General features: G+C 37.3%; 1 protein-coding gene across 14 annotated transcripts in view; it reads right to left on the bottom strand.

The window, feature by feature from the left end:
- Positions 1 to 423: 423 nt before the first annotated feature.
- ZNF827 (zinc finger protein 827) overlaps positions 424 to 24,544 on the bottom strand; it is a 117,753-nt gene continuing 93,632 nt past the window's right edge. For 3 of the 14 annotated variants that reach the window (XM_034442958.3, XM_087874537.1, XM_087874529.1), the window contains exons 9-14: positions 17,661 to 17,798; positions 15,498 to 15,669; positions 13,251 to 13,441; positions 9,573 to 9,764; positions 9,298 to 9,475; positions 424 to 5,795 (exon numbers count right to left, since the gene is read on the bottom strand). In XM_034442958.3, coding sequence (XP_034298849.2) covers positions 4,988 to 5,795; positions 9,298 to 9,475; positions 9,573 to 9,764; positions 13,251 to 13,441; positions 15,498 to 15,669; positions 17,661 to 17,798 — 1,679 coding nt within the window. In that variant the 3' untranslated portion in view covers positions 424 to 4,987. Of the gene's footprint in view, positions 5,796 to 9,288; positions 9,476 to 9,572; positions 9,765 to 13,250; positions 13,442 to 15,497; positions 15,670 to 17,660; positions 17,799 to 24,544 lie in introns of all 14 variants that reach the window. The other 11 variants (XM_087874531.1, XM_087874538.1, XM_087874530.1 and 8 more) reach the window with 5 other exon arrangements.

Here is a 24,544-nt window from a genome sequence, read left to right as displayed (position 1 = left end):
GTTTGGCACTTTCTTTCATGCTAGCTTCCCATATATTATATTATACCTTTTAATTTAAAAAATACTAAAGAAACCCTCTATTATATATTCAGGTGGAGAATAGAGCTTGGTGGACAGGTGCCAAAAGAGGTTACCAGCATGCAACATTGGTCATTTAGTTATAACATAATCTATAGCTCCATTCTGACCCCCTCAGATCTCCTCTGCTGCCCAGTGACATTCAAACAACAGGACTTTATAGATTAAATTGTGCATAAAATTAAAAAATAACAGAGCAAGACAGCAACAGCCTTCACTAATCTACTTTGATCTGAACTAGGGAGTTGCAAGTATAAGTACAACTTTATTATGGACTTTAGAACAAGTCTCAATACATGCGAATAATAAAACAATGCTGAAAGAAAGACAAAGCTGGTGGCAGAGTATAGACAACTTTGCTTTAATTTGAGTATATATACTTCCAAACTGGATACACTAGAAATTGGCAATGCAACGTAAGATGCAGAGAAATATACTAATTACTGTCAAAATGACCCTGTACAGCCTTATAATGCAAAAAAAGCTTTATACATTACAAATTCCCATTAATGTACACAAACCTTGACAGTGTGATATTTGAATATGATACAGCAAGTTAAAGAAAAAGGGAAAGCAAGAAAGGTGCTGAGAATCTAACCAATTGAAAACAAGAAGCCAGCCTATTTTAAGGAGTGCATAGTGGGGAAAAACAGGTACAAAGTGAACTGTTGGTACAAACATTAAGTTTTTTTAACAAGCAAAAGGTATATTAGTGAGCATTCCTAGTTTTAGCGTCAAACAGCAAACCAATTCTTGGGTATGCAAGGGCTTTGATAAATACTGTATATTTTTTCTTAAAAAAATAAAAACACCTCAAATTCTTTTTTTCCTCTTAAACAGAAACAATGCATAATTAACTTTCCAGAAATAATTCAGTGGTCAAAGTGCTAAATAAAGCTGCCCAATTACATTAAGCATTACTATGACAAACAAATACAAAAGGAAACTGGTTAAACCCAAGGCATTAAATTGCTCATAGCATCATAATACTCTCATTCCTTGAAATCCCCTATGTATATTGCACTATTTGGTTTACAGACAAACATGTTTATAACATTCCTATGCATGCGTAGCTTACTTGCTGACACAATACTTATGTTTTTTTCTTTTTTATAGGGTCGCTGGTTGTTTGGAAGTTATCTTAAAACACCTTGAATATATGTAGTTAAACTGCAGTAGCCACTTGTAGGAAGAAATCTCCAATCCCCCCCCCCGCCAAATTGTTAGCATTCTAAATTATTATGCTCCCTAATGAGCGTGGCATTAACTTCATTTCTTCCAAAATCATCAGATGAAGAGATTTATGAAGCTTATACTTTAATGGCAACTGTAGCTAAATAATTGCTTCAAGATTACTCCCAAACCAAGTTTCCCAAACCTCCAGAGCTTAGGTTGCTTCAGTCTGGTACCGTCCACATGAACTGATGCGTAACTTTAATCACGGCCAAAGTATGCTGTCTGGGATGGAAGAAAGCTGTAATCCAGCATGCATGGAAGGTACTGGGTTGGGGGAGGCCGGATTAGATAATTGAGCTCAAACTCTTATTCACTATTTGGCAATGCTGTTGCAGCCACATTCTGGGTAAGAGAAATTGGCCAGATCATTTGTTTATTGCAAAATCCCACCTGTACTATTAGAACACCATTACTGTTGCACAGCTGGATCTGCCACTGCGCTACTCCCATATGACAGAGTACTATGTAGCTTTCACATTCCAGATCACATCCCACTTTTTACCAGTCTTCTGTTGCCAGGCTTCAGGAGTCATGAGGTTGTTAGGGTGCGCAGGAGCCCTATTTCCCAAGATGTGCATCACTGGAAACAAGTAGAGGAGGGGGTTATTAATGGCCCTTTCCCCATGACACTTATCTGGCCAACAGGTTTAACTTATGGGTTAACTGAGATAGCAACCAGACACAAGGGACTTAGAACTAGCCATAAGCAAGCTTGCAAAGAATAAATTAAATCCCTCTGGTTAGTCATGTTGCTGCTGGCCATGGGTTTAACATTGATTTTGCCTAGGGTAGGATGAAATTCTAGAGAGGCCTGTGAAGGTTTTTTCCCCCTAGACATTCCATCTATATGGCTGATTTGGTTTCCATAGCAGGGGGGAAAAAAGCACAGGTAGGAAATGGATAAAAACACCCTTCTCTGAATTTATTTTTTCACTCTGATGTAAGGTGAAAAAAAGGAAAAACAGAAAATAATAGTCTTCTGGCCCTCTCAACAGGGGCCCAATTTAAAACATCGGCTCCCATCCCATGGACCAATACATCCTTGATTGTTGCTTGCACACAAGCAACATGGTGGCGACTATAACTTGACACATGGTTAATCATGTCATGGGAACAGGATCAGAAACTCAGCCTTCCTCTATTTTATGTCTTCAGGGTGCATTGGGTTTCCACATTGAAGCAGCCTCTGCCAGCACGATGAACGGCTGGGGAAGGCTCCAAGAAGTGAGGCTGACTATTGCATAGTATTGCAATGCCACCTGAGTGGCATTGCAATGTCACAGTTAGTTCATCACATTACATCAACCTTATTTTAATCATCCTTTTGATAATAGTTCCCAAAATTTCTGAAAATATTTTTTATCAGAATTTAGTGCAATAAATAGGGTCCCAAAACTTTTCTTAGGAGATTTAAACTTCATGAACTTTCATTATTTTGACCATGCTTATGTTATATCAGTGTTATAAATGGCTAGTATTTAGGCTTTCTCCTTCCTTGTTCTCTGATTTGAGATCTTTGAACACCCCCCTCCCTCATATTTCTTTAGTGGGGAAAACATTTATGATAGTGATTTATAGTAAATGTTTAGTGCATGGGCATTTTAAAAAAAATCTTAGGAAATGTTAATATTTTAGATCAACCACTAGGAATGCAACATTTGCTTCTACTGCAATAAAGTGCAATATTTATGTCATTTTAATGACTAAAAATAAGAGCCTTAAGAAAATATAAAGTTACCTTCCTAGAAGAGTATACTTGAGTAAGCATTAGCAAATGTTATAAAGGAATACAAATAACGAGAAGGGGATAGAACACAAAGTTGCCAGTATAGCTGAATAGTTGGACATATAAAAGAGAATTCTATAATTAAACAGCACCTTTTTCTGCTTCCATTTGAAAGAACTTGCACTTACTTTTCAAATGTACATATTTTTCTGTAAAAAAAAGAAACATTATCTTTGATATGTTTCTTACTTTTACTTTTTTTTTTTTTTTTTGCTAGTGAGAAACATACTAGTGCAAGACTCAACCACTGTGCAAAACCTGCCTTTATTTAGTCTGAGCCTTAATGCCCAGAATTTAAGAAATCCTTCCTTTTTAAAATTCCTTCTTCTGGATTTAATCACTTCTAAATGTGCATCCTTACCCTCACAATCTAAGCTAACCACTGCATTCAGACCAACTGAGAATGTGTAGATGTGATTTTGTGGCCTGAGGGCTGTTTGCTATATTTTTCTGTAGTCGCCCTGGTCAAATTTGAATAGTGCACATATTTTCGAATCAGATATTTTTCTTTGTTGACTAGAAGAAGCAAGTTGGCAAAATGATCAGGTTTCTGCCTCCAGTTATCTGACCAAGGAAAGCAGCAATTTAAATGTAATGTGTTATGTCCAGTCTAAAACAAATGCCTTATCATATGTACCTTGCTCTTGGGTATTTATATCCAAAAGTATTTTTAAAAAGGACCAAGTCACATGAATGTAACCAAACAATCAAATTGGGGGCATGTATACAACGCACTTGTTTATAAATCTAGCTGCCTTCTCATACATCACTCTTATGTATTCAGGACTGCTTTAAACATTATCTTTTTTCCTTCATAGAGATAATCACATTGACTGTATTATTTCAAGGGTAATAGGAGTGTTTTCTTTGCTGGGAAGGGTCAGAACATGAATAAATCCACGGAGCAGCAGGTATGAAAACTTGGCTACCCAAATGTGTACACAGAGAAAAGCCCTTCATATTACATGTGTACATGCACTGGCCATACAGAATATCTCCATGTAAGAAAAAAGTTACTATATGAAATAGCATCACCTTGCAAGGCTAAAGTAATTTCCCCTCTTCTGCTTTTGCCCTGATCAAGATGTGAGACTAACCTAGCCGCTATTAACATAGCAAATTCCCAGCAGGACTGACTGCCAAGCTAGTTCTTCTTGATCGCTGTTCTTACATTCCAAAACTGAGCAGTAAAAGAGAAGCAGGCAAGGTGAGCAAGCCTGGATGACTGCAATATTTCACAGGGGTGGGGCTACAGCTCAGTGGTAGAGCACATGCTTTGTACGTATAAAGATCCCAGATTCAGCCACCAGCATGTCTAGTTAAGAAATCTCAGGAAGCAGCTGCTAGAAATGACTTCTATCCTGGAGAACTGGTGTCAATCATAATAGACAATACTGGGCTTGATGGACTGTCTGATGCAGCATAAGGCAGCTTTTTAAGTTCATATTAAATAAGCCAGTACAAAAGGATGTGCAAAAGCAATGCCATGGCACACAGACTCTTTTTTAGAAACGCTCAGATTCACAACCCAAAGTCAAATGCATCAAAGGGTCATCTTAGCTAGTGCTGACTGCCATTAAGGACACTCTTGTTCAGCTTAAAAGAGACAAAAATGTTTCTCAGGTGAGAGTATGGAAACATGCCTCTGAAAGTAGAAATATGCAGGAGGTCGTCTGTCTGAAGGTTTAACAAAGCAGCCTTCATGGCCATGTATTAAGGAGACGAGTGGCGCCATTTTCTTTGCTGTAACTTACCACTAACGATATATTGTACAATTGGTTGGGCAGCCAAACTCTTGGATCTATGGTTTGAAATAAAACCTGCTTGGAGTCTGGTGGGTGTGTCAGGGGTGCGGTGTGGAGGATTTTTGGTACAGAGGAGGCTGTCCTAGAGAGCTTCTGCTCTTTCTGTTAGTCCGAGATAGGCAAGGAAGGAGTGCTTCGGCGAAGTATCATCCAAGCGTAGGGTCTGTGGTTGAGGTGAATGGAATGTGATTTCAAAGTGGTTTTTGGGAAAAAACATGGTCAAGGGAATGAGGTGGGCAAACTCAGAGTTCCGGTATTTATCAAAGCACAGGGAAGTGCCGTTTATGGTCAAGGCCCTCAGAGCCAGGTTTGGCTCTGCCCCGCCACTTTGAGCGGCTGACATGGCCACTGTCTGTAGAGCATGGGAGGCTGACATCACTGAGAGAGGGGACAAGAGGCTGCGGGAACTGTTGGCCATGAGCAGGGGGCTGGCTTCCGTAGAATTCACACCTGGCCCCTTTTTTTCCTCTTCAGAGCAGTCTCCATTTTGATGTTTCTTCACATGGCGGCTGAAGACAAATGGGTGGGTGGTCTTGAAGAGGCACTCTTCGCAGCTGAAGGTCTGCCGGGGCGCATGCTTGAGTTTCTTGTGCAGGTTGAGATTGTCTTTGCGTTTGCAGCTGTAGCTGCACTGGTCACAGTGAAAAGGGCGTTCCCCTGTATGCACACGCACATGCTCTATCAGCTTGTTGGCAGTCTTTGAAAGATAGCCACACTGATCGCACTTGTAGTGGTTGCCAAGGCGATGCTCTCGAACGTGCATTTCCAGCTCGAGCTGATTGGCTTTCACTGCTTGGCAGATCCGGCACTTGTACTCCATTTTGTAGTGGGTTTTCAAATGGCATTCCATTGCTGCGGGACGGTTTGTAGAATAAATGCAGAAGGGACACCTGTGAAAATGTAAAATATAGATTGATACAGGGATCTAGATAAGCTGGGAGCAACTTACACCACATATGGAGTTCCCAGAATCTTTTTGTGTCCCTCAGAGTGGGCAGAGCTGATTTCTATAGCATGTTTTTAGTTTCCTTAGGGATGACAAATTTGGTGACTAAAGTTTTGCAGAAATTTAAGCCACTCATTTCACTATTTCATTCTTCTCTCTGAACAACCAGGCTGATTTTTTTCTCCACTTTGGGAGTGACAGATGAGGGGGAAAGAAGGTTGCTGTAGGGCCCTGAATGGGTCAAGTTCCAAATGATCAAACCAGGACAAAATGATGACTATATATTTCACTGCCCTCCCCAAATCCCTCAAAGGGCTACGATTCAGTCCAGTTGTTCATATCACCATGATATCACTGATCAAATCCCTTGGAAGCATGTGTGTGTGTGTGTGTGTGTGTGTAAAGCACAAGGCCTGACCATAACCTACTAACCCTGCATTTTCTAAAATCAATTTTTAAACTATTGTCTTTTTTTTTTCAGCATCTGACTACGCAGAAAATGGGCAGATATATCCAACGATACATTTTAAATTGCAATATTGATATAACCAGAATATAAAATATGAACGAAGCTTTTAATTCAGCTTTAGTCCAATCACTAACGTTTTATTAATAAACAAACATTTACTGAGTTTGGTGTAACCATATTGCTAAGGTTTTCCCCACTGCAATGTCTACCTCTCAACTTGCTTTTAAAATTTTTACCTTGACAAATGCCACCTCTCTCTTTCTATTTTAAAAAAACACACTTTACAGATAGTTTGTCTCAATAGGGCGATATAATCCTTTCTATGGTAACCTTGCCCCTCAATGCCTCTTGGAGAAAAGAGTTCTTTTCGAGATGAGCCACTGCAAAGGCGAGAAGACCAGAAAGTGCTGTATTTCAGTGACTTTGGCCCAAAAGAAGCAAATGCCATTGCAAAACTCAAAATTAAATAGCAAGTGAACTGTGGGCTGAACTTGTAAGGGAGACTTCAGGAGAATGCCAGCTGCTTTTTTGCAATGCCAAGTAATATTTAAAATTAAACAGTAGGTGCTGAAGCAGCAAAAGCCTTCCATGAGTTGCTGGTTGGCAGCAGCTGGAGAAACAAAGGGCAATTCTGATGGCCACAATAGGGACGCAATCTGCCACTCCTTCCAACCTGCTGGTTGAGGCATAGGACTCATGCGGCAAGTGCTCCTTATGGGCTCAAATTCCAGATTTTGTTTTAATCTCTTTTCTCTGCTATAGTGCTGCCTGGAGTGATTATTTTCTCCTCTTGTATGACATGGACTTTCTGGGGCTGCTTAATAAATCTGTTCAGCAGTTCAACCTTACAAGGCAAAAAGGAGCATTGGAAGTATAAGGTGCTTATGTGCAGCATCTGTCTGCCTTCCTAAACATCACTCCAACAAACCCCAAGAAAAGGGAGGGGCTATACTACATTTCGTCACGCTCTATAGGGTCTCCTTGCCTTCCATCCCAAAGGGATCCCCATTCCTATTGCTGAACACATGAAATCACAATACAATCTAAGAATACACAGAACTGACTGATGTAGATGGATGAACCCTTTTCATCTGCTCTATTTCTTCAATTTAAAGACAAGAGGGATAAGGGCTAGAAAATATTCCAGGATCAAACTTTTTTCGCAAAATGTTCTCCCACTTCAAGAATATTTGGCAGTTTTAAAGTTGTACCTTATTTTCAGGAGAACAATCTAAAAATTGAGAATCTGATAGGATGTTGCAATTGCTTATTTGTCTTACTGTCTATCACTTTTCCCAACATTTGAGTAAAATATTTTCTCTATACATCGAAATATTTTAATTACTTTAAATATAATTTTCAAACTTCATAAAGTAGTGTAGATTTAACTTTATTCACATCAGATAATGCAGCCCAAGTACTTTTGCAAACTACAGATAGTGAGATAAATAGGCTAACTGGAATAGTTAATTGCTTGTAGTCTGCATATAGTCACCCTGATTCAGCAGCAGATAAATCCATTTCACAGGGTGCATTAACTACTTTTTGAACTTGATACTGACTTTGATCATATACCACCCCCACCCTCCAAAAATGCTGCTCATGACTAGCTCCCATTGCTCTTAATATACCCCTGCAATTTCCTGGCAGTTTCTGGAGGGTAGTTAAATATTCATCCCATCCTGCCACATGGTTCTTTTCCTCTTGTGCACATCTGTGTGCAGAAGAAAATGCTTGCTTGTCCTGTTTTTAGTCTTTTGCAACTCCATTTGAGAAGCCCAACTTTTGTATGTCTCTGCCTGTGCAAAAAGGTGAGATTTATACAGGCTGTGCTAAATCCTCTGTTGCAAATCTACTGAAGAAGAGTGTGGCAGAACTCTTTGGCTTTTGTGAGGGGACAGTCCTCTCATCCAAGGGATGCTAATCATGCTCAATGCTTTGAGAAATTTTAAAAGCAGTACGCTATATTTCACAATGAAGGAAGTGCCTCATGACATTATTTAATTTGATTCTAAATCTTGAAAGGAGCAATTCTAAACTTTTACAGGAAGAAGTTAAAATTCACTGAAACTCTTGGAGGAAACACTTAAACCAGGTGTGATCTGGTACTACAGATGGCATGTGCCTACTCCATTTCGAACCAGATTACCATGTTGTGGTAGCATTTGTGTCTTTATTAGGCTGAAAACAATAGCTTAAAGGAGTTCTAATATAAATTTGAAGCCATCATTGGTAATTTATGTTAAAAATTATCAAATAAGTCAGGATTAGTCAACCTAGCATTCTCCAGATACATTGGGACTGCATTTCAGAATTTCCAGCTAACACAGTACTTATAGGTAATGTAACGTATCTCTATAACATACCATGAAGACCTACCAACAGTAGATAATATTTACTTATATCAACAATAATCCATTCAATATGTTTGTCTATATTTCTTTGAATTAGTTAGTTTTGCAACTGTTAATGTCATTATCATAAGACAATGTTTGAGAATTTTCATATATCTGAAAATGTATTAGTCCCAGTCTGACCCTATGCAACCTATTTTAGCTACAGAGACACCAAACATTTATGCCACTGTTCGTAAAAATAAAAACAGTAGTACTCAACACTGTTATTCCTATTTAGTGCAGCATCAGTGCACCTAAGGGGACCAGATGAGTTTGTTTTCTAGTAGCCACTAGGTAACGTGATATTTCAAATGGCACTGAACTACAACTCCCACCATCACTATTAACCATGTTTCTTTGGGATGCTGAAAGATATAGTTCAGCAACATCAGAAGTGCCACACATTACTGTATGTTGCCCATTCCTGATTTACAGCAACTTACATTTGTTCTTCATAATGAGCTCTCTGGCTTTATCTCCCCCAACATTTCCATGTTCTCCCATGCAAGTATCTCCGTTTCTACTTCCACAGTGATCAAGGTACTTAACACAGTAAAAGTTTGTGTACTTGCTTTCCTTACTTGAGCCCACCAGTGGGGACAGTATGGCATTTCTTGTGCTCCAGTAATTGCTCAGGAGTCTTCATGAACTTGTGGCACACATCACATTCAAACATCCGTGTAATCAGGTGGATTTGCAAATGGCGCTCAAACATGGTTTTTGTTTTGCAGACAAAGTTACAGAAAACACATTCAAAACCTGCAGAAGGAAATTACAGACACTATTACCTAAGTCATGCACGACAGCCTTGAGAAAGTGGAGGGAGTCACTTTGCATTCCTTCGCCAACTTTTTACCTTTCTCTGATTTTTCTTCCGCATTTAATAAAGTCTGACTACCAGGCACTACGGAAATAACTAGCAGGTTATTGGATCCCTTGGGTTTGGGGCTGATATCTGCATCTTCTTTACTATTGGCAGAATCACTAAGTGCTGACAAGGAAGAAGAAGAAGGACTGGTTGAATCACTGGGTGTTTTCCTTTCTTCACCTACAAAAAAATAAAAAAAATAAAAATTAAACATTAACCTCCTTATTGAAATCAGCATGCAAGCAATTCAGCTCAGAAATCGATACATAGAAACATCTTTCTTTGTGCATCCCTACCTACACTGTGCAAATCTAAGTTGACTGGGTTAAATGCAGCCTCCTCTTTAATTAATTAAGCTAAACAAATTTAAGTTTTCCTGGGTACAACTATATTGCCTTGTAACTAAGCTCTTCAAGCTATTACTTCTGTCTCTCTTAGTAAACCGAATGGCTCAATTTATCTTCACAATCCTTCCCACACCCTCTGCAAAAGGTCAATTGATTTAAATATCAAACTAAACAGATTAAGGATGGGTGGTGGACATTGGTAGATGCTGGTTTATTTTTGTCCTTCTATTGAGCAGCTGGAAAATTGAAGAGTAGGTGCTCTGCAAAAGACATTTGCATTTTAAGGAGATAAAAAATTAATAAGTTGACCAAGTCAAATGGCCCTGTTTAACAGCATATTTTTATGTTATGGCTATGGCTAGTGTTGGGTTAGGTTAAATTAGCCTGCAGTTTTGCACCAACTTTATTTTACAGTTAATATAAGGGAATTAAGCTGAATATGATTTGGGAGAGAAGGTTGCCTAGCTACCCTGAGAATGTAGCCAGAGCCCCCAGGCTGACCGTATCATCTATCTAAAACTAAGCTTTGAACTATTTATTGCACAGATTACACTGATATAATTTTTGTGCTTTATTTTAGGAATATGGCATTTCTTGTACCATAGGTGCCTATTAAAATTTAATGAGTTCTTATAGTTTCACTTGTTAGCAATGTTGTTTTGGAACTGCCAGGGTAAAAGCCAGCCTTGCTAAGGAAGTTAAATTTCCAACAGATAAAATCAGAAGCAGTGGATAAAACAGTTAAGAATGCCCCTAAGATATTGGTCAAGTGTGCTTTGGAGTTGCCTGGAGTCACTTCAGCACAGTCATTATGTGGGCTGATTGAGTACATGGCTAAAGGAAATTATTGGCAGGAAGTTTTGATCTTTTTAAATATGATTTCCTTTCTGAAATGAAGTAGAACTTTTTTGGGGAAGTTAGTGTCCAATATATATCTCATTCTAGATTTAAAACCCAAATGGATATCTCTTTTGCCTGCCTGATCTTACTTTGTAGGCTCTGCAAAACAAGGGTGAACTAATAATCTTGTGATGTATCTTCTGGGGCAAAGATGATCACCAGCCAGCTTGAACTTGTTTCTGAAGAGCCAGAGAGCAAAAAAGACGACGGGATTGGAAGGACTTTTATCTCAGTGTTTCTATCGCTTCTACATTTATTAATATGTGAAGTGAGGCTTCTAGCTTTTTTATTTATTTTTTTTTGTAGTCAAAATGCTGCCTTTTCTTCTTCCTTCTGTAATTACCAAGTTTACAGTAATCTCTTCCATATACCTGGCCTGCCAACAGGCATTCGAAACACTAAAAGAATCCGACCTCGAAACCTGACAATTGTGTCCAGACTGTTTAAGATGAACCTGTGTATGCAACATTGATAGACAATTTAATATTTGGGAACAGTAGTTGGACTGATATTTGTTATTTGGCTGAACAGTTCTATGTATCCCACTTATAGTAGTAGCATTTTTACATCGATGATTTTAAAAATACACTTAACTGTATATGGTGTTTTTGTACCACTTGCACCAATTTACAGTTATTTTAAAGCAGTAAGGCTGTGGCCTCTGAGTGACATGCCAGAGACTGCCCTCCCAAAAGCAATGGAGGTCAGAACATAGAAGTTGACAGGGTCCTGGCACAACTAAATCTAATTAATATACAGCTGATTGTAATTACAGCTGAACTACTTAAATACATTTAAGTTGCTTAAATGTGCTTAATACTTTTCCAATTCTGTCATATTAAGCATTATAATTTAATGGCAAACTTTTGAAGGATCTTTGAGAGGGGCACATTGACAATATAGGGATTGCTACATTCACCTATTTCCTTTACCTGCTTGCTCCTCAATCCAGAAAAAAAGTACTAGCTTGTTCACTTCTGCCTTATGCATATGTGGAGTTCCAAGTAGAGTTAAAATACTTCATTTTTCTTTTATCAATGACAGAAACTATATGACTAACTTTTCCAGGCACCGCCCACAGGAATTGGAGTTTTAATACGATGTTGGGATTCTAATTATTTTAATGTTTCAAATAATTATAATTGGACAAATTATATTACATTATTCTTTAGTCAAAATGAAAACCAATGGGAAATTAAGGTGTGGAACCTATTAACATCCTAACCAAAGATGTTTGTGCCTGACAAAATCCTTTTTCACCAACACTGAAAATAATAAAATAAATAAATAATAGGGTTTGCAGTACATCTAGTAGATGGGTCTTCTATTTCCAATCTGAATTAGAACTTCAAAGTATTTGGGAAGAAAAGTAAAGGGAAGGATACTGTCCTTCAAAAGGAGTTCCATTTTGAACAAGTATGAGTCCTTACTCATCAAAAAGAAAGAGGAAAGGGGGCACTGGGAGGGAATGGTTTTCTTTCTCAATTTATTTAGCATCCATGTTCAGTGCAATGCACCTTTTTGCAGATAACATGGTTGAGAAGAAGGAAAGCAAATATTGGTCTAGCAAACAGCCTTATTTTGGTTTGTATTTTAATAGAAATTTGTATAGTTCACAGTTCAAAATTTAGAGACAAAACCAAATGGAGTTATAAACCAATATATGCATTTTTCCAAATCTAGTTATGCAGTTCTTAGCTCTAAAACCCCTACAAAATGTGTATTGGGATAAAAGCATAAGTACGTAGAACAAAACTGCTTGCCAAAATACATATATATTAGGAAAACTGTAAACATGTGTACATTGGGAGAAATATACACAAATACGCAAATAGATTTTTTTGCAACATTTAAACAAATAAAACATAAATGTACATTGAAGCAGGAGCTTCAAAGCTACAGGCAGGAGAATGAGAAGATAGGAAACTAATATAACAGATCATCCAGATGGTGACATGACATGAAGGTATGTCAAAAGCAGTTCATTATGTTATTTTTAGCATTTTTATTTATGATGGGGTACAATCAAGGTGCTTATGAAAACATACCCACACAAGTGTGCAAGATTACTACTTGGGCCTGCAAAAAATTTATCTACATCTACATTCCATGTTACAAAGCATTTGCAAAAGCAGTCAGAAATATGAAGAGCTGCTCAGTGAATTCTTGCATTCTCATACCTAATGACAGCAATTAGCACTCAAAAACTCTTCACATGGTGCTGAACAGAATCCAAATAATGTACAATGTCATTCTTGCATAAGACAACATGGGTCAGAATATAAAATCCATTTGGCCATAATCACCCATTTTAGATTGCGGCTATCAGAATTTTGCAATGACTGGACCAAACTGGGATGGCATCAGTAAACCTTGATGTAGAGTAGTGGGACAGAAGCAGCAGCAGGAGACGACAAACCTGGACACAGAGAGAGGTTATCACCTGCATGCTTGGTGGCAACATGAGCCTTCATCTCCGCCTCTTCCATGGTAACAAAATCGCAGGCTGTGCAGCAAATAGAAAACATCCATTGTTCTTTATCCACATGAAGCGACATATGACTGACAAACTGGACATTCAGCTCTGTTTCAAATCCACACACATGACAACTGGAGGCAGGAGAAAGTTAAGAAATATTAAAGAGTATGCTTTTATGGATCTTCTGTGATACAGATGAACATCGCTTTTTTTTTTTTTTAATTCATCCTGACCAGCTCCTGGTTTTACAACCTGTTCAGCTAAAATTGCACTGGGATATTCTTTTGTCTGTTGAACTGCTTCTGAACTGACAGCCTTGCCAAGCTGATTAAGGGCAGGCACAAGGCAACAATCCCGAACATGCTATAATGATGCTAAATAATCATAAAGTTAATTAACAACTACAGGTTCCAGATGCTGCACATCACCTAGCTATTTCCTTTGGGCAATAAGATGTGCAGCAGTCTTGCCAAGATGTTCAGTCAGCTACTATGTGGACAAAGGGGGAGCTCATTCTGCTCTTTACAGCAATTCCCAAGCTTTGGAAATATCCAATGTCAGCTTGAGATCTAACACAGAAAGGTCTGGAATTCTTAATATAAGCAAGCCAAAATGGGCACAGAAACTTTTTCTGCCTGATTAGGCAAAAGCTTAATACACAAATAGAAATAGTGGTGAGGGACATTTTGCAATCAAGTTCTTCTCTTATAGCACTGATTTGGTGTTTAAAGCCTCACATTTCCATAATTTGGCACTCTAGCTGCAAAGGATCACAACCCTCAGCAGCCCCATTTTCACACTGGATAGCGAGAACAGGAATTGTGGTCCAGCATTTGGGTGAAAGTTGAAGATGTCTGTCCTAAAGTCTTGGACCAAGGAATTTTAAGAGTCATCTCATAAAATTGTCTCTGTTCATGGGATAAGGAAAAACATATTTATTTCCTGCCTTTTCTCTAGAAGCATGATATAATATTTTAGAGGCAAAGTCATCCAATAAATTTCTATGATTGAGGATGGATCGATCTGGATCTGTGCATTAAGCAGTGCACCAGACTCTATTTGGATGACCAAATTATAAAACCCTTTCCAAAACTTTCTCTATATACTTTAATCGAATAGTGAATATAAGGCTTTCTTTAGGCTAGGAACACTTAAGTAATCTCTTTTAATTCTGTTTACTACTGGATTTTATTGTTTCATTATTTTTAAGTTGTAATTGTAGGTTTTAATTTAACTGGTGTGGGGAGCCTTGATTGAGTCTTGCTTCAAAAGATAACATGCATATACTTATACTAAACACTGTTTCTACACCTGACACATTTTAGTTATCTGCAATTTGTCTGAACATTAACAGACCAGATACTCAATTGCCAATTCATTCAATTAATCCAGAAATGGCCACTTGGAATTGCAATACTGATTAAACTTTTTGGCTACAGCAGCTTGCTATTTAGATCCATTAATTTAATCATGCTACTACTTCCAATACTGAGGTGTTTGTGATTTGGGGTTTTCCAGTAAAGTACTACCCATGGTATAAATTCCAGGCTACCCACAGTTTGCATGCCAAGTGCGGACTACGGCAGACTTTCAGGCCAGACCTTGGTGCAGCAGACAAATGAGACAGTGCACTTGTTCAGGACCAAGTGTTACAGCATATTTTAGATAACTGGAAAAGTATAGCTCATATCCTAGTTTAATTCATATGTCAAAGGGTTTTCAGAAGATCAAAAGTTAAGATTTTGCCCAGTAGACACAATTACAATGTTCAAAAATTCACTAATAGCAAAAGTGGCTTCAGTTCCTGCTAGACCAATTCTTAAGCTAACAAATTTCAATCTATTATTGCAGAATGTTCTAAGAAACACGTTTGCCCTAGCATTCATATAATGGACATAAAGTAGCTTCAGAAGTAGGTTGGAAAGCACGAATTGGCAGAGCAATATCTGCAACAAAACTGGAAAGAAGAGAATTATATCGTTTCATTTTACTTCATTTTGTTTGGATTGTACAAAATGTGATGTACTACTGTAAAATGGTAATTACTTTGATTTGAACTTTTTTTTGCAAGCCAAAATAAACTCATCCTTATCCTTAAATGTAAATAGTATGGTGGTTGCTCTTTTATAAGCCAACAAGCCTAAACGGAAACTGAGACCTGAGCTTGGTCTTCACCAGGATCCTCACCTGTAGTAATAAGGATGCTTCTTTCCATCATTGCCTTCAGATGTGACAGCGCTGACAATGTCCTCAGTGTCTGTACTCACCAACTTCACAGAATGCACAGTCAGATGCTGGTTCAGATTAGCACGGCACTTAGCAGCATATGGGCACAAATGGCATTTATATTTTCTCTTTTCTGGAAAGAAATATTAAAAAACAAAGCAAAACATCCTGAGTGGAGTTTCTTGTATGCATCTCTGGTCACAAGTATGAGCCTGGGACTTCCATCATTATGGAGAATTGCTGAACCAGGTGAGCCAAAAGGAGGGATACATGCTCAAATTTTCTTATAAAAGTTTATATTTATATAAAGTTTATCTTTCTAAGAAAAAAAATCATTGGGAACTTCCACAAAAAGGTTTTTGCACCAATCAATTTTCACACCTGTGCAATGTTGTATCTGCCCCTTGGTAGCTGAAGTGGCTCAGCTGCAAGATATTTGAGTAAGAAGTTACTACTTTAAAAAAAAGGGGTTTGTTTTTTTTTTGTTGCTGTCTTGTGGCTATCTAGATTTTTTGAAGCCGAGATATTGTGAGAGTTGTGAAGCTTTCAATTAATAGAGGAGACAAGTTTAAACTGAAATTCCCTGGGCTTCCCTGGGATTAAAAAGGATTTGCTACTTTGATTTTATTTTTAAAAAAATAATAAACAGTAGGTGTACTAAAACATTACTTCTTTCTGCAATTTAAAAGAGTGCAGACATGCTAAAACACCAAAGCAATTTTATTAAAACACTAAGTACAAAGCAATGATCTAGAACAGTTTCCCCCAATGTGGACAATTTCCTGGACCCCCAACTACAATTCCTAGCCAGTGACCCAAATCCAGTACATCACATTGAACCAAACTGGGAAAGTCTATCGTAGAAGAAATTGTTTGGAATACTTCAAAGAAGCATAGCTGCAGAAAACAAAATGATCATAATCTTTATTCTTATATTTATTTCTATTTAATATTTTATTATAGACAAATAACACTTTCTGCAAGAAAAAGTGTAATAGTTTAATTGGATACTATTAGTACATTTCTTCAGTTCTTTTTCACCTGCAAATATAATATTCGTTAGTTATTTGGAATATTTTCTAATAATCACATTTCTGTATGATTACAGAAGGGTACATGAGTTTTGAATGTACAGCTACAATAGAATAACGCAATGGGGCCAGATTTTCTAATAGAAACAGAAAATTCCAGATTCCATTCATCGGTGGGAGAAACTAAGCAAATACTTTTCAGTGCAGAATTGAAGACATAAAGATATTTTGATTTTAGTATTATTTACTTATTTATTATACTTATGATTATGATTAGTGAAAATCTCTTGATGGTTTACAACAGGGCTCCCCAACCTCTGGGCTGTGGTTCAGTATCGGGCCATGGTATATTCGGGATTGGGCTGCATGAGTGGCTGGCTGGAGTGTGTGCAGGTGCAGCTCAACTTGCACGAGCAGCAGGCCAGCAGGCAGTCACTCGTGCAAGGGCTGTGTCCGCTCGCGCGGCCCAGTTTCACCCCCCCCCAAGGCTGCCAAGTTGGAAAGGTTGGAGACTGCTGGTTTATAATAAAAGTCAAAATTATTTAAGTTAACATTAAAAATTAAAGTCTGAGTTAAAACCAAATATATTAACAAAAAAAATCAAATCATAATCAAGATAAAAATGGCAATTTTTAAAATTTATTTACTCCCGTAGCACAGTAGGATCATGTTCCAGAGATCTGACGTGACTACAGAAAAGGGAACATCTTTCTGTTCTTAAGCAACTGAATTCTTAAAAATGAGGAATGACAGCTCTACCTCTTATCTCCCATTACTAGACAACTGTTTGCTTCTATAAATGTGGTTTTCTTTAGACCTATTTTCCCTTTAGATTTGCAACTGGATGGGGACAGGTAAGTTTTATTACATAAATGGATTTAATGCAGAATATTCCAGTAACTGATCCTTATTCATGGCTCTTCCAGACAATCACAGAAAGAGGAGGAGGATATATTTTAATGATGGCTTTAAGTAATTGCCTATGATTACTGCAGTGATTCCAGTTCTATTCACTCTTACTTGCATTCAAAGAAATGTTTCTCTGAAAAAAGAACAAATTCTATCCTATCTTATTTTAGAAACAAAATATTACCTGTGTGCAGGGAGAGATGTCGGGACAACGTCTGTTGTCGGCCAAACACTTTTCCACATACATCACAAGGAAAGAGCTGGTCATTAAATTTCCAAGACGGCAACCCATTTCCAGTTTCTAGTCCTATATTCTCCGTTTCTGTTCCACCCCCAAAAAGAAAAAAAATGTCATTCTATTATTAGTAAGCCAAAGGCATTCTCAATTTTATCTACTGTGTCTTGCTGGATATACCATTGGCAACAAAAGGAAACTGTCCCATTCTCAGTGAATATGAATCAGACTTTGCAAAACTAACAATCCTATTAAAGAGTTTGTAAATAATATTCACTACTAAAGAAATCATATTAATCTGAATCCCCTCCTTAGACAGAACAGGAACTTCCCCAAGTTATAATTTTAAAAGAAAGGTAAAATACAGTTAAATGTCAGAGAGTTTGAATAAGCAGCCTCCATCATATATGCTACCTTCTGCTTTTAATCTTTTGTTTATACAAACAATAACTTCTCTCACTGACCATTTCCAAGTAGCTGGTACATTAAACTTGGAATTTGCTTTTATTTATTAATTTAATTAATTAATTAATTTTATTACACTTATTTCTAGAGAACATTGAATTCATATTTACAACACAACTGGTTTTATTGAGTTTTAATATTTCCAGTTATCTTCTTGCTTTTGACTATTTTACATTTCCTCAGGAGAGTTGGTAAGAAGGAATAGAAAGGAGGACAAATTTAAATTTATATGAATCCCCATCCACCCTGAACTACAGAGAGAAAAGCACCTCAAACACCCCAAGTAATCCTTTCTATTCGCCTCTTGTTAGCTTAAGTAGTATGCCAATTTCATCTAGACCAAATTCAGAAGCAAATCGAAATCTGGACATTCTTTCACCCCACTTCCAATAAAAAGTGCATATGATTCATCTTTGTATGAGTCTATGTGTAACCATTGGTTAAAATTGCCTAAATAATTAAGCAAAATCACTTATAAAAGTAATTTCTCTATCTGAATATTATCAGCCTTGTACACAGACCATTCTCACTTGCAGAAACACACAAGTACTTAAAAACAGAAATGCATTTCGGAGGGGCAAAAATAAGGAAAAATAGAGATGGGCTAAGGGGGAAGGATTAGATATACAGTATTAGAGTGAGAATGGATGGAAAAAAGGAATGGGAAGGGAAGCCCAGTTTAGGCCTTATAAATGGATTTAAAATTCAGAAGGCAAGCATTCCTTCTCAAATGATGGCTACTGTTCAAAGGTTCCCATGACTTTCAGCAACAAGATCTGCAGTCATCTATTCTTCCTACCTCTTGATTTGTCTTCTATACTCTATATAAGAGTATCGTTCTATACTCTAATATAAGAGTGAGGGATCCTTGGTGCTCTCTGAGCTTGATTGTTTTGTTGCAGCTGTTTCATTACCCAAATTAGATAACATCATCAAAGCTGTCAGTGGCAAGCCACTAGAATATAAACTGGGAGCAAACCCCACTCCTTAGTAGCACTGATGTTGTTACCTAGTTTGGATAACGAAACGTCTGCAAGAAAACAACCAAACTCAGAGAACACTAAGGATTTTAGTGCTGAGCTACAAATATTTTTCTTTATTAGTATTAGAGCTGTCTTGTATTCCCTGCCCTGCTCTAATTTCCTTTCTTGAGCAGCACTGAATTCCGCTGGGACAGACTGTTTTGTGATAACAGGTGCATGAATGCATAAGCAGTTTGGACAGGTAATATAAGTTGTGTCTGAAGAATAAATGATAGGTTCTCAAGTCTTATATAATTCCCAGCAAATCCCGTAAATATGAAACTGTATAAAATCACAAACAATAAGTGTCCTGAGCAGGATTTTTGTTGCTGTTCTCTCTGTTTACCAACCTATTTCAACAACATCCAAATCATTCCCTGAAGTGCTTGCCTTCTCAACATCAAGGCCTACACAGTTCCAAATATAGAAAAATAATGCCTTTCCACAATAGTAATTTGCATGTTTTACCCCAATGTTGATAGGAAAAGCACAAGAATTTGCATATCCAAATAGCATCAGGCTCGGTTTTAATTTGAAGCCCTTTTTTACAGCCCCTTTTTGTTTTCTCTATTTAATTTCCTACTGCTATCAAGACATATTGGCTCTCATTTCGGTTTTGGAGAAAAAAGGTTTATTTCAGTTCAGCCTAAATGCATATTCTTGCTCTAGAGACCTTAATGGTTCCCAATGGTTCCCTCTTAATAATCCACATAGTTCCCAATAACTCCCACAACACTTGTCAATGGCCAGTATCTTGGCTTCTTTCTGAGGCCAGCACTGAGTATAGAATTACAGAATTGAAAGGGTTCTTTTATGCCAGTGAGTCCAAACTCCTGCTCAATGCAGAAATCAAAATTAAATGTATGTACAATTTAAATACTTAATGTAAGACAGCTATTTATTTTTTTTTTGGTGAAAAAGAGGTTTAATCAGATATCAGCTTGCCTAAATTATGACAATGTAATTATTTCTTCACCAGTCAAGGTGTTTCATTAAAATGTTTTAGTAGACAATGTAAGGCTATTTCAGCTATAAAACTGGCTTGAACATACTGTTATTATATTCAAATACTATTTTTGGTTTGATTCCCAATTATCAATGTTCTATGCCCGTGATGGCACATGTGCCAGAGGTGGCACACAGAGCCCTCTCTGCTGGCATGCGCACCATCACCCCAGGTCAGATCTCCATGGCATTTCTTTTGCGAGCTTCTGTTTCCCTGTAAACAACGAAACATAAGCTCACGAAAGAAAAAGATCTTACTTCTTGCCGGGTTGCCAGTGTTGGGATGCCCCATCTCCCGCTGGCCAGCTGGTCTTCGGGTCTCTGCTACACATGCGCATATTTGTGCATATCCATGCATGCACACATTCATGCATGTCCATGCATGCGCACATCTGCACATGTTTGCGCATGTCCATGCATGTGAACGTTCACGCGTGCCACACCTTTCAGTTTGGGCATGCGTGCACGCAGTTTGGGCACTCGGTGTCTAAAAGGTTCACCATCACTGTTCTATGCTAAAAGGTATGAATATTATACAGGTTTGATAGTTTTTGTTAGGATATTAAAAAGATTAATTCATCAAAGTATTGTTTTTCAAGGGCTTGTTTATCATCCTTTTTTCCTGTCCTTATACAATTTTTGAGTTTACAATCAGCTAATAACTAAGTTGTTTCAAATGATCAAGTGTAAAAGTTAATATCGCATATAAGTTCATACTATTGATGTAGGTTCATCCTACTGATATGTACTCATAGCTAATGCTATTCTTCCTTGGTAAGAAACAAATCTTCCTGTTAAACTAGGAAGTTAATATAATGGTCAAAATAGTATATGAACCTACTGAATTCCAGCTTTTTGCATTCTTTTACTTTAATTCTTTTCTTTTTAATGGAGAAAAAAAGATAATTCAAAATCGGAAGCTTTTTTGTCCCCATATATTTTGTGTGACTAGTGGAGAAACAACATTAAAAGGTTTGGAAGTTGAACCATGGCAACTGCACTTATTTTCTTATTGGTTTGAAACATTTTGGTGCTTATCTAAGTAGCTTTTTCAGATTGAGGAAGTTGCTTAGGGGAATCTGAGTAGTAGACAGGTTGTTGGAACGTACCAACTCCCAAAACTCTTAGGGGTCGTTAAGTGTAGCTTTACTGGTGAACCTGTGAAGTGGTCTTAATTTTACTGGGGACTGGTGAGAGCGCAGCATAAGAAATGCCTACTCAGATTCCTCCTAACCAACTTGCAAAGTTTGAAGAAACTACTTGGATAAGCAGCAAAACACTTCAACAATTTGCCATGACTCAGCTTCCAGACATCTCTGCCTGGATTACTGACACTCTTCACTGACAACATTGAAAGGTAGTAGCTGAATAGCATTTTGGATAGAAAAATAGTGTGTTTTTATGAAAATGTGTATTTGTGAAAAACACATTCAAAAAAGTAAGTTGGGATTCTTTGCAAACAAATAGGAAGAGAGAGCTCTAAAAAGAATTAACCTTAATAGAGATACTGTATTTCCTAGGCCAGAAGTGGGGAATGATGGCCGCTTTATGACGTGTGGACTTCAACTCCCAGAATTCCTAAGCCAGCATGACTCAGGAATTCTGGGAGTTGAAGTCCACAAGTGAAGGGCCATGGTTCCCCACCCCGTCCTAAGCCTATATCACCAGTCACATTTAAAGCCAAATACAGCCTATCAAACATACTGTATATGTTGCCATTCTGCTTGGTAATTTCTAACTGCTATTATTTTATTAGGAATTACAAAATGATCAAGTATCTAGTGCACTACAATAACATGTATTACTGTACAGGAAATGTACAGACATATTATAAATAGTTCAGCTAAGTATGATTGGATGTGAATCTGTCCCTTTATTGTAATAATGAGACCACAAACAACAATTGTTATCCATCTGAGACCAAGTTCTCTCCCAGCATTCTGTTTCACTTGCATGCATGCATGTATGTCTGACCTATTGGGAAGTGCTCTTTTTTGTATAAAGCCACCGCAATCTGGATAGATTATCAGTCAAAGAAAATACTGTGTAAGCGAATTACTGTGATTAATTCAAGCAAGACCTGAAAGCTAGCTTAACTGAGCAACAAATAGCTATTCAGTCATAATCACAGGCTATTTATTATAAGCCCCATCTCTCAGAAAAGCCATGGTTCATATAGCACTTGAAACAACAAAAGCTTGCCACTTGACAGGTATCCTCTGGGTGCTACCATTATCTGCTATTTGTCTTATAATAATACAAATTATCCTTAATGTGTGATTAATCATGCATCTTCCAAATTAGCCCTTCTGCAAAGTTTAAAAGGCAGACGGAAAGAAATATCTGAAGTATGTATAAAGCATTTAACTTCTCTGAAATCAATTGTGAACCATTCTTGCAATTATTAGTTTTTAGTTCAAGAGGATGGTCATTTGACTTGACAGCAACAACATATATTTTAGCAGAGCTTTTTGAGTACTTAATCAAATAGGCTTCAGACAGAAAAATATGGTAATGGTTATAGAAAAATATCAAATATAAGATAGTTCTAACAAAAGCCTTATGCTGGTTTGTTCAGACTATGGAATATTCAGGGTATAATGCATTGGTGTAATATGTGGAAATTTACATAATATCAAATTATGGTTCGCCTCCTTCCTCAGTGGTTGTTTTCCACTGAGTATTGATGGCAGGGGAGAGATTGTGACTATTTGAGATTAGTGTGAAATTTGCAGGCCTTCTTGAACGCATAGATACTACTAAAAGAATAGGAGACAGTCAAGTAGGTACCTTGTAGGGTTCAACAACTATACAAATCTTTTCTTGTTGGGAGGGAATAATGGGAATTGTATTTAAAACTTCTGGAAGTTACCAAGCCCAGAATAGAATAAACTAAACAAATCCATCCTATTAGTTTCAAGGATCACAGGATCTCTTTTATTAATAACTGCTTTTAGTGGATTTAATACATGCTGTTTTCAGACAGAAATGAGACTAAAATTAATTATGTTGATGTTCTTCTAGAGTCAGAGGATTTAAGTTAGTTATGATTAACCTGTCCTATTTATAAAGATACAATGAAAGCATTCCTAATTTAACTTGGATCTCAACTCTTGTCTTTGAATAAGGGTATGAGATAACTGGGGTCAGTTGCTTGAAAAGAAGATGTCATAAAATAGTTCAATAACTTCTACTGCCGTTTAATATAGTTCCTGCTTGCCAAATTGACAAGTGCAAGAAAGCACTGTTTTACAAGCCTTCCTAATCTGGTACAAGGAAGAAAAGTCAATTTTCTACTTTAGCTAGAAAATCATATATATTTCATATCACTATGAAACAGAAACCTGCTTCTCAGAAACCAAAGAAGTAGGAAGAGCTGTAATTATCTGGATTTACTGGGGAAGTAAAGAGAGAGGAAAGAAATAACTTATCTAGGATATTGGTAATTTAGTTTAGAGATATAGGAACATGAAAGTAAGATAGATTTTTGAAATGAGATTCCAAGTTGTATTGGGCAAAGAAATCAACTGTTAGGCAAAGATTCAATTTCATGACAGATCTAAGCTCAAAACAAGGTATTACCATCAATAACCATATTAAACCTGTAAAAGCCCAGGGATGATAGATATTATCTCCATGCCTGTTCAGTTTAAAGAAATCAACTATTTGTTTGTTAAGGTGAGGTCAAATGAACTAATGCTTTACCATAGGATCAGAAATGTCACTAAGTCCTTGGAATAAAATGTTGTTATAGCTACCAACTCTGGTGAAATCCAGGTATCATTATATACAGTATATAAAAGAAGAAGCCATTTCTTAGTTATAGCAAAACTTTAAAAAGCAAAGGAAATGTTTACATCTTATGACTTAGTATTTTCAAATTTTGTTGATGCGGATTTCAGTGCCTTAAAATTCAGAATGCATTCATAAACCTTCCATCATTCTTGGTCTCTACAAAGATATTACCTTGCAGTACTGTACTTATGTCAAAGCTTCTCTCCCTTCAGTGTTGTATTAGCGAATTGTATTAGCAATGTTGCATTAGCAAGTTGTGGTTGTTGTTATTGCCACATCACATATATGATTAGACAGCTTACAAAAAAAATAATTACATTAAATAGAAAATAAAACACATGGCAGCTGGGCATTCATTCAAACAATTATCAACCCAGCCTCAGCATATAGACTTTGTTACACATACAGTGCCCAAATTTGGCCAAAAGGCCAAGTTTTCAAGGTCTTATGGAAGACCGACAGGACCAATCCAATTTTAGGGGGATGATATTCCAAAAGGCATGCACCAGGGCAGAAATAGCTCTCCTTCTAAGCCTTGGCAGGCGA

This window comes from Pantherophis guttatus, chromosome 8 (genome assembly GCF_059756535.1).
Source record: "Pantherophis guttatus breed Tessera chromosome 8, ASM5975653v1, whole genome shotgun sequence".
Classification (NCBI taxonomy): domain Eukaryota; kingdom Metazoa; phylum Chordata; class Lepidosauria; order Squamata; family Colubridae; genus Pantherophis; species Pantherophis guttatus.
This window is presented reverse-complemented; position numbering and strand designations above follow the sequence as displayed.